The 9765-nt window shown below is 45.3% G+C and overlaps 1 protein-coding gene across 1 annotated transcript in view; it reads right to left on the reverse strand.

The window, feature by feature from the left end:
• The window catches only part of ndufaf2 (NADH:ubiquinone oxidoreductase complex assembly factor 2), a 14660-nt gene extending 4971 nt beyond the window's left edge, over nt 1–9689 (reverse strand). Inside the window, exons 1-2 of the mRNA XM_046034912.1 lie at nt 9502–9689; nt 182–271 (exon numbers count right to left, since the gene is read on the reverse strand). Of these exons, the coding sequence (XP_045890868.1) occupies nt 182–271; nt 9502–9616 (205 nt within the window). The 5' untranslated portion in view covers nt 9617–9689. The remainder of the gene's footprint in view (nt 1–181; nt 272–9501) is intronic.
• Nucleotides 9690–9765: the final 76 nt, after the last annotated feature.

Raw genomic sequence — 9765 nt, forward strand, 5'->3', positions numbered from 1 at the left:
AAAAAAAAAAAAAAGAAGAAAGAAAATCAATGGATTAGTCTAGTCCCCAATAGATGCAGCCCTGAATTTGTTATTCCATTTTATTTGTGCAGTACTTTGTGTACTCTTTTGTTAACATTGTCATTTATTAATGATAGTGATAGTTAAAGTATGTAACTGTGACGCTGCAGTCCAGACTTACCGTCCCACTCCATGGGAATGCTGCCTTCTATGTATTCATATTCTGTAGGATTGGCTGCCACTACCATACGCTTGGCACGGACGGGCCTTCCTGGGAAACCCAAAAAAAAGCAAGAATGAGATGGAGATGCTTAAAAATGATGCATACAAAACGCAAAGGAATACAAACAAAACACAAAGAGACGCAGACACAATGCTCCCCGTCTCCTGCTCGCAACAGACGCACAGATACAGACAGACACACAAATACACAGAGGGATGACAGCACTGTGACAGGCCATGGATGATTACCTCGTGGCCCTCGGGCCCTTCTCCTCAGATCTCGCTGAGTGGCTCCAAATCTGGGCTAAGCCTTTATGCAAATCAACGTCCCTTTAACCCAACCAACCACAGCCCCCCTCACTGACAACCTCTTCCAATCACAGCGCTCTGGCTAACAATGCCCTCCAAAATCAACATCAAGCCGAGCAGGAGACAAAAGAGGTCAGATATCACAGAGAACAGGAGAGGCACGAGCTGCGCGGAATATTAAGTGCTCCTTTCCCTATCTGTATACAGCACGACGCTCGCTAGCAGCAAGGCCACCGCCAATTATTTTGGTCGAATCTGCTGATTAGACAAGTTTGGCTGGCACACAATGACATGGAGACGGAGGTAGGGTGGGTGGTAAGGGGGTGGGGGGGTCGAGAGAAATAGAGACAGAATAAGAGACGGCGAGGGAATTAAAAAGAGCCAGTTGTGTTGCATCTTTGTGTGGTGCTACAAAGCTCCATACAGTGTTCACTAATAACAAGCGCTGTGTTTCCATAGTTTCTCCTCGCAGGTAGCCGGGTGTCCATCCATCGCTCCCATCCCTCTGAGAAATGATGAGGCAAGGAAGGAGGAGGGGGTGGGGGAGAAGAGAGAGAGAGAGAGAGAGAGAGAGAGAATGATGCATGGCAAACATGGCTAGGAGGAGAGAAATGGATGGGCAAGGAAAACAACACGCTCCAAAACACAGACAATCTGTCAGGATTCCATCACCGTTTCTCCGCAGCTGACTGGGCATGGACAAATGGAGGCAACCACCTCCATGCACACTGCAGACTGATGGCCTTAATGTTTACCACAGCCATAACAGATAGCTATGGCACAGGGATGGATGAATGACGGCACTCACAAGTAGCTAAGCGCATTTACGTAATAAAATTTGATGTGTTCGGTTTTATTCCACTCTTTCTATTGGAGAAAAAAATCATTATGCCTTATGAGGATGATTCCTTTCCATACTTTATCCAGCCTATATAGTAATCAGGTCAGCTAATTAGGCTAGGATTGCTTTGGTTCTGCTTTGGTTCCCACTAGATTGTCACTATAGGGCCTCACAGGCTCCAGCTCTGCAGCTTTGGTTTTGTGATATCCAGGTTTGACAAAAACACTGCATTCTCTCTCCACATCTCCAAAGATGGCCCAGCAATGCGTAAAACATAATCTATGATATTCAGATTTGTGTATGTGTATGCCTTCAAATGTCTTCTAAGAAACGGTTTCCTAGAAACCCCATCACATTAGCAGAACATAAACAACTGCCAGCAAAAGACTGTTATCCAGGCAACACTAACAAATACATTTAACAGGTATGCTAATTATAACAGTTCGTATCCATATTTGCATTGGGTGTGGGTGGCAGCGGACTGAAAGGGTACAGTCCCCACAAGCAATGTGCTTAGCTACAACTAATGCCTAACTAATAAGCATAAAGTGAGGCACCCACTTTTTCTCTGTCTCGCTCTCTTCACTAGGTCGCATCTCCCGCTCTACTCTCTGTCACACTCCAACATGGCTCTCCTCTTGTCTTGTTGCTTTTGCAGCATGACTAAACCCTTTCCACCACGGCTTTTATCCTAGGATTTGAATAACAAATACAGTATGTACATATATTTATGAAACACGGCTGATCCTCCCACCACATACACATTGTAAGGAGGCTTGCCAGTCTGATTGGGGTGAATCTCGCTCTCTTGGTAATCTCTGATCTGGGACAACTGCAGAAAAAAAAAAAAAAAAAAAAAAACACCACACGGGCCAAGGATGTATACCATCTACTACAAAAGTAGAAAAGAAACACACCACTTCTCTAAAAAAAATAAAAATCTAATTACTTCACAGGAGCTGATGTAAGAATGAAAAAAACAAATGTGCAAACTTAGCAACAGCAACAACATTGCAATTGTTCAAATCAAACAACCTACCTGATTTCAAAGCATTATTTTCTTAATTAACAATTTAATCTAATATTCCTTACTCTGTCTGACCAACAGTCAGAAAAACCCCAAAAGTAAGTTTTTGTTTTGCAATGACGGAGAAACAATGGGGAAAAGCAACAATCAGTGTTACAGCTGTTCAAATCCCAAAACAAAACAGAATGCAAACACAAAACTAGCATGAAGAGAAAAAAACCCCCACAAGACTTTATTATTCCATTTTTATATTATTTTTCAAATTATCAGGTTAGCCATTTAGTCTCTGAAATCCAGATACCATACTGGAGTACAATGCGATGCCTTAAAACTCAACTAAAGTCATGTCAGCTTGATTAATGTCGCTTGAAATCTTCACATTAAGATTTAATGTTTTGGATTTCACTTGAAAAACATAATTCAGTTGATTATCAGCACAGTCACTACTTAATTCTTCTAATGGCCGACTAAGTGAATTATATGGTCTTATTGTTAGCTTCTTACAGTGTATGGAGAGAGAGATATGAAAGGTGTTAGGAGCTCTCAGCGGGCCGCCTTGTGACAGGTCTGCCTTCTCATCACTCACTAGGGGAAACCTACTTACCACACACACACACACACACACACACACACACTAGAGAGCAGGCAGATTAACCTGAGGGACAGGAGCGAGGACGCTGCCTCTTACCGTGAAGGACAAACTCAGCACTGCGTCTGAGAGGGGGAGGGGCCAGCGGCAGGAGGAATGAAAATCCCAGTGCATAAATATTCATGAGCCATCTCACCTGTCTGAGCACAACTCATCTGTGAGCCTAGCTGTGAAACTTGGGGGGGGGGGGCAGGGAGGCAGGGAGGCAGGATGGGTAAGGGGGTTGCCGTGGTAGCCGGATCAGCAGCCAATCCAATGGCAGGAACGCCTATCCTTCCCGTTCATTACAAAAAGACGTGATGCGCTCTGAGGGCTGCTCTTTGAACCCTGAACACACCCCGCTAAACTCCATCACCTGCCTCAACACACACACACACACACACGCGCGCGCGTGCGCGCCCCACTTCACACATCAGCTCCCAGGTGAGTACTGCTGGGGGCGACCTGAGGTTTTTCACCTCCACTATGTCATTCAGGGTGTCTTGGGCTGTCTCTCTCGCGGTGTGCACTCCTTCTTTGATTACAGATGCAGATGTCAGGGGAACACACTTCGATTGGCAACACCCAGGTACGGAGAACCCTAAAATACACAGACATGATGGCACAGAATGCATCTCTGCATCTGTCTCCCACTGGACCAATGTGTTGACAATGTCCTCGTCACCAACAGCGATGTCTGTCCTGAGAAACACCATGTTCACTTGTCTCTGAACAGACTGCACCGCTTGCAACAGCAGAGCATCCATCAACTCCAGCTCTCCCTCACAATAGACAGAGGAAAAGAGCAGCTACTTCAGTCTTCATGGTTGTGCGAGGTAAAGCAGCGACTTTTAAGCCTGACACAAAAAGTCGTCCTGAAGCAGTGAGCCCCATCAGGCCTGGATTGAGCCTAGCTTATTCGTCTCCTGCTGAGCTGTGTTCTGTAGAGGGACTGGGGACCAGTACATGAATGGTAACGGAAAGCTTTATGAAGACGGAGTGATCTGATAAGCATCAGCGATACAAGGGCAACCAGGTACCCTGACACCCTCTCCTTCTCTCTCTCCAATCTCTTTCCATTGAAAGAAAAATGGATGGGATGTGTGAGGCCTGTAACCATGGTTACCCATTAGCCTCGAGCCTGGTGACGCGGGATGAGGTTTAGAGGGAAAAGGCCAGCTGTTTTTTTTTTTTTTTTTGTTGCATTAGTTCTGGTGAGAGGAGGAGCTTACGCATAAAGTAGGGTGCTGCTGCTGGGTTTTTTTTATTCAGCCCTCATTCTGTTTGTCCCTGCCGCTGTCGATCCCGCTGAGGCTTGAGTGACTCACGGCAGAAGAGAGGAGAATAATTCATATAAAAAGTAATATCATGCTGAAAAGAATTCTATGATTTCCCCTGTGTGTTACTTACTAAATGCAGGCGTACTCGAGGGTGGAAGGGATCCTTTAGCCCCTTCCACTTAAGACCACCCATCCTCTTGAAGTCTCTTCCCTGCCCGATGGGGTATAGAAAAGGACCGTGGCGAGCCAGAAAGTCAGCGTCCTTTGTCAGGCTGTGGAGCAGTGAGCACCCCCCCCACCACCACTTCCTCCACGCTCCTCTGAGGCCCATGCTTGTGATGTCCATACACCAAGCTGTCCACCCCTTTTCCATTCACCTCCATCACTCTCATCCAACCCCCTTCCTTTTCCTTCCATTGCACCTTCAGCCCCCCCACTCTCTCTCTCTCCATTAACCTACCTCCACCTTCTCTCTCTCTCCACCTCTATCTGTCTGCCTGTTCCACCCACTCATTTCACCCTCTTTCTGTCAGAAACCCTCCTTTCACTTTCATTCTCTCCATTCTTCCCCCCACTCTATAATTTCACCCCATATGTCAGCATCCCCCTTGTTCTTTGTCACTCACTTTCTATACCCCACCTTTTTTCTCCCCACCCTCTGTGAGTCTCCCTCGGCCTTATCTCAGCTCCCTTACTCCAAGCCTTATTTCTCTCTGCCTGTCTGCTTTATTATAATATTCTGAATTGAATAAGCAGCGGTGGGCTTCAGGAGTTGTCAGTCTTTCTGGCTGACTTTCTGACAGACAAGGAGCCCCAAGGTGTCAAATCACCCCGCTGGCCATCTGACCAGAGAGACACAAATGCATTGGAAAGTGAATCCCATCCAGGCCAATATGTATTTGATTAATTTGTTACCGTCTTTCTGTTCGATGAATCATCAACCCTTTATGATTGCTCACCAAACAGCGAATCCGTTTGCAGAAGGTAGGAACAAACACATTCATATAGGTTGTGAAACAGGTAGAGTCTGAAATGCATACAGATGCAGCTGTAGATAAGCAGTGTTTAACAGACCTGCAAAATGCTTAAACTACTCGTATTGGAGCTAGGCCCGTTTGTAATGTTCTGTCATAAGAAACAAATGTGCCCGTTTCCCATTTTCAGCATCTATCTTTTCAAATGCATTTTTAATGAAGTTGTTATGCCACTCCATGATGTTCCCCCACATACAAATACAGACTTGGCAATCAGTATACAGAAAGATGAGCTAAACCCACTTGGTTTCCCTGTAATGACTAAACAACCTTCACTTAAACCCTTGCATTGGAAAGCTGCTGATCAATTAACATGATTTACTGTTGCCACTCTGGACATAGGCGTTCCATGGTAAACACTGACTCGCTGTCCTACTGTAGGATAGACCTTCCTTCATCACACCCTGGGGATGACTTGTGGCAGAATAAACAGCCATTTGGACCCTCGTCTCTCTCCGCTGTGACTCTTTCCATGGAAATATGCGGCTTGAATCAACGCTCTGATGACACACAGCCATCTGTTGTTGTGTTAAGTGTGTTTGGGCATGAAGTGGAGAGAAAACACACAAACGCAGACATTTTTTTTTCGAAATACAAAGCAGATACAAATGCATGCATGCACGCACACACACACACACACACACACACACACACACACAGTGTGTAGTTGCAATGCCACACAAACACATATACACAATCACAGATGCACACACTAGTACAAAAACAACACACGCACGCACCTCCTCTCTCAGTCCCCAGAGTCACCCATCCTGAAATAGCAGAACTGAGGCCTTTTCAGTTTTTCACTTCATAGAACAGAGCTGGGGAATCAAATAAATAATAGACAAAGAGAGAGGGATAGTGATAGGACGACAAGTCAATGCATCTTTTCTCTGCAACAGCGTGGTGCACCTCTGAAGAACCTCCGAGTCCCTTCCATTCTCCACACAGTGGAGAGGACCAATAGATTAAAACTGCATGGCACACACTGCTAAAATGAATAGCGCTAAAAATACATCCTTTTCACTGAGACATGAAAGGAAACTGCCTTTCCCCTGTCCAGTATTGAGCAGCCATTGATTCCAAGACAAAGGCTACACCTCCTCAAAGAGGTAAGAAAAATAGCAATCATACAGGCAATTATTTTCAAATGTGCCTGCAGCGGCCGATAGTGTCAGCGCACCTCTCTTCCTAAATAAAGGGAGGGAAGGCAGGCGTCAAAGCTGCAGGCCCACTGGTGAAGACGAATGAGCCCATCCACAGAATGCTTTGCTTTCATCTGGGCAGCATGACACGTTGCCCCATGCAGTTTGAGGCCGAGCTGGGCCTGGGGGACAAACTCATACAGAAAGAAAGAAGAATATAGATTCTCTATTCAGCTCTGTGGAGCTAACACCAAGGCAAAGACCTTCTAAAGACCAATGGCCACATTGCCATTGGCTTTCTCTTGTAGCCCTGCCATAGACAACAATCACTGGGGCTCCACAGCCTATAGCATAGTTCTCTCTATGGGGGCAGCAGCACACAGTAGGCCTCTTTAGCTGGATTCTTTCTAAAGACAGAGACAGACTTTCTCTCTCTAGGCGTGTACTTCACAATCAGGCCTTTTCATTTTGATGTGCAGCAGCATCTGAGGACAGGGGGGATAGAGAGCTCTCTGCTGGGTCTAGCCCTCCATACTGCTGAACTACTCTAATGTTGCGAATTGAAATCTTCACTGGACTGGTTTCAAAGGAGGAAAACAAGAGGCAGCAACGGAGGGGCGGGGCAAGGGAACGAAGGGTTGGAGGCATATAAAGAGGTCAACCTAAGGAGAAATCTGGGCAGTTGTTGAGATCAGATAGGACAGATTCACATAAAACGAGGAGTTTTTCTCTTTTATTGTTCTGTCTCAGCAGCCATTACCGTCCTCATACATAGCCCACCACACACGGAATTGCTTACGCCCCAGTTTTCTAAAGTTAACAGATTGAGAGAGGTAGAAAATGGGAGCAGCAAAGCATGGATAAAGGTAGAGAGGGATTGACTGAACACTAGGGATGGACAAATGAATACAAGAAAAGGGCAGAGTTGCGAGAGAGAAAGAGAGCGAGAGAGGAAGAGGAGAGAGAGTCTTCACCTACTTCAACCACTACTCATGTGCTGCAGTGGAAAGCCCTGCGGTCCATGCCTTAAGGCCCTGAGCCCACGCTCGGCCTATCAGTTTAAGATCAAAAAGAGCTCGCTTTAGCAAGACATATGGACTGAATAATGCATCTGCTTTATTTCCGCAAGGCTGGACAGGGTGAGTGGCAAATTAAAAAAAAAAAAAAAAGGAGAAACGTGTGCGCCATATATTTGTATTTGTTTATAATGAATGTATGTTTAAGTCTGTGTATGTGCATGTCTTGCCTCTATGAAGTTATTTGTTCAGAACCAGTTTTTCTACAGGCCAACTAGCCCCTCCACGGTGTCAGTCATTGCGATTGGACAGTGAATACGGTAGCCTGTAGCGTGCAAGAAAATGGCCTTCTGTGATGTCTCATTTGAATAGTCTGACAGCCAGGGGTGGAGGAGCAGCCTTGTAATGAATTATAAATACGAGGTGGGCGCAAGTTTCCCCCACAAACTGCTGAGAAAAGGTGAAGCACAAAGTCAAGTTCAGTCAGAAAGAAATCAGGCTTGCAAACTGCCAGAGGTCATTCCCTCTCCAGCAAAACAAAAAATAAAACAGCCTGGTTTTGCCCTCAAAGAAAAGTACCACTGAATGTATGCAGTGTATGATATCTACTCGGCCTATGCCCGTCAAAGAAAGGCTTTTTCTAAGCTGTATGATGTGACACCAAGAGAGGGAGACAAACACAAGCATGTGTGGGCGGGATACAATTTTTCCCAGATTACTGCTGTGTAGTGCAGTTTCACAATCATGCAAACACAGTATCTGGAAAGGGAGTGAACTCTGCTCAGGCATTATCATTTTGGCAAATATCATGAGACATAACCTTTTGTTACTAATGAACCAAAAGTGAGTGGCTGGTTAACCAGCAGTATCATGTCTGGAGCAGGCAAAGGTTGTGCTCTTTGAAGTGTGACCCCTGACCTGTGGCCTATAGTCTGGGTAGGACCCCTGCTGATGAGGATGATTTAAGGAGGAAAAAGGAGGGGGAATTGGGATTTCTAGTCTGGATTCTGTTAATAAATTAAACTAGGATAGACAGGACTTACGCAAACTTTGTGCATCACTGCGTTTCCCCAAAAATGAGTTAATGTGCAGGTGTGGGTATGACACATAATTGCTGGAAATTTCCACAATGTGTTTTTGTTGTCATCTGATAAAAGTGACAGTCAGTCATGTCACCATGTCCTTCTTGTAAACACCTCACAGAAAGCATGTTGTGTTTCTCAAATTAAGAAAAGCAGCTGTGCCAAGGGGGCCACCAAACCTCCTTTCCGTTTATTGACATGAGTCATCATAATGGCTGACACCTCCCCATCTTCCTGTCCTAGACACACTTCTTTAGGACACTCAGTGAGAAAGACAGGACAACTGGAGAAGGACTCACAGCAAGCCCCGGCATTGAGTGTCCAAGGCCAATGAGCACGTCCTTGGCCTTCTAACAGTCAGAGATGGTGTGAAGGAAGGACAGCATTGGCATCCCACCATGGATTGGCCTGATGACACAGTTCTACTGCTTGGCTTGAGCATTACATACTGTACCACTGCCATGTCTCAGTAGGGATATATGACCTCCTTCTAAATCCTCATCACAGACAAGTAATCATTTGGTTTGCACCAGTGGAGGGCTCTTTCCTCTTTGAAGGCCAGTGACAGTGGCGCTGCCATCATTATGCCACGTGATTTTGTCCCCCAAAATCAGTCAAATGTTTACTGCAGTAAGCTGCATTAAATATATACCAATAAATGTTATTAAATACAATAAAAAAGATAAAGTTTTTATTGAGGCGGTTGCTCCATCTAGTGGCGAGTTTAAAAAAATACTAAAATCATATCAGCAGCAACTAATTTTAGGAAGGAGGGAAGAGCGTTGGTAACGTTACATGCACAATTCAAAATACATAACGCTGGCTGGAACATCAAGATTTAAAAAGCTTTCTTCATTTGTATGCGTGGATCAAGATCATAAACGAATTCACGACTGGCTCAACGCGGCTAAACTTACCTGTCCATGTCTTCTGTTCTGGGATAAAGTAATATTTATTCCCCAAATGATCTGTCCCGACGTGGTCGCGGACTATTCCAAACGTACGCCGTAAAACGCCGGTAATCCTGCTCATCTTTACGGGATAACCCCGAAGGTTATGGGGAGTATTGTGTCTCCCTTGTTAGCTGTCTGCCCTCTCACGGGGTTGTTTATGTAAGTGTTCGTGGGTGGGGGGGGCAATAAACTGTTTTGTGATTGGACGGCTATACTTCACCAGCCAAT

The sequence above is a fragment of the Micropterus dolomieu genome, linkage group LG21, assembly GCF_021292245.1.
Source record: "Micropterus dolomieu isolate WLL.071019.BEF.003 ecotype Adirondacks linkage group LG21, ASM2129224v1, whole genome shotgun sequence".
In the NCBI taxonomy this organism is placed as follows: Eukaryota; Metazoa; Chordata; class Actinopteri; order Centrarchiformes; family Centrarchidae; genus Micropterus; species Micropterus dolomieu.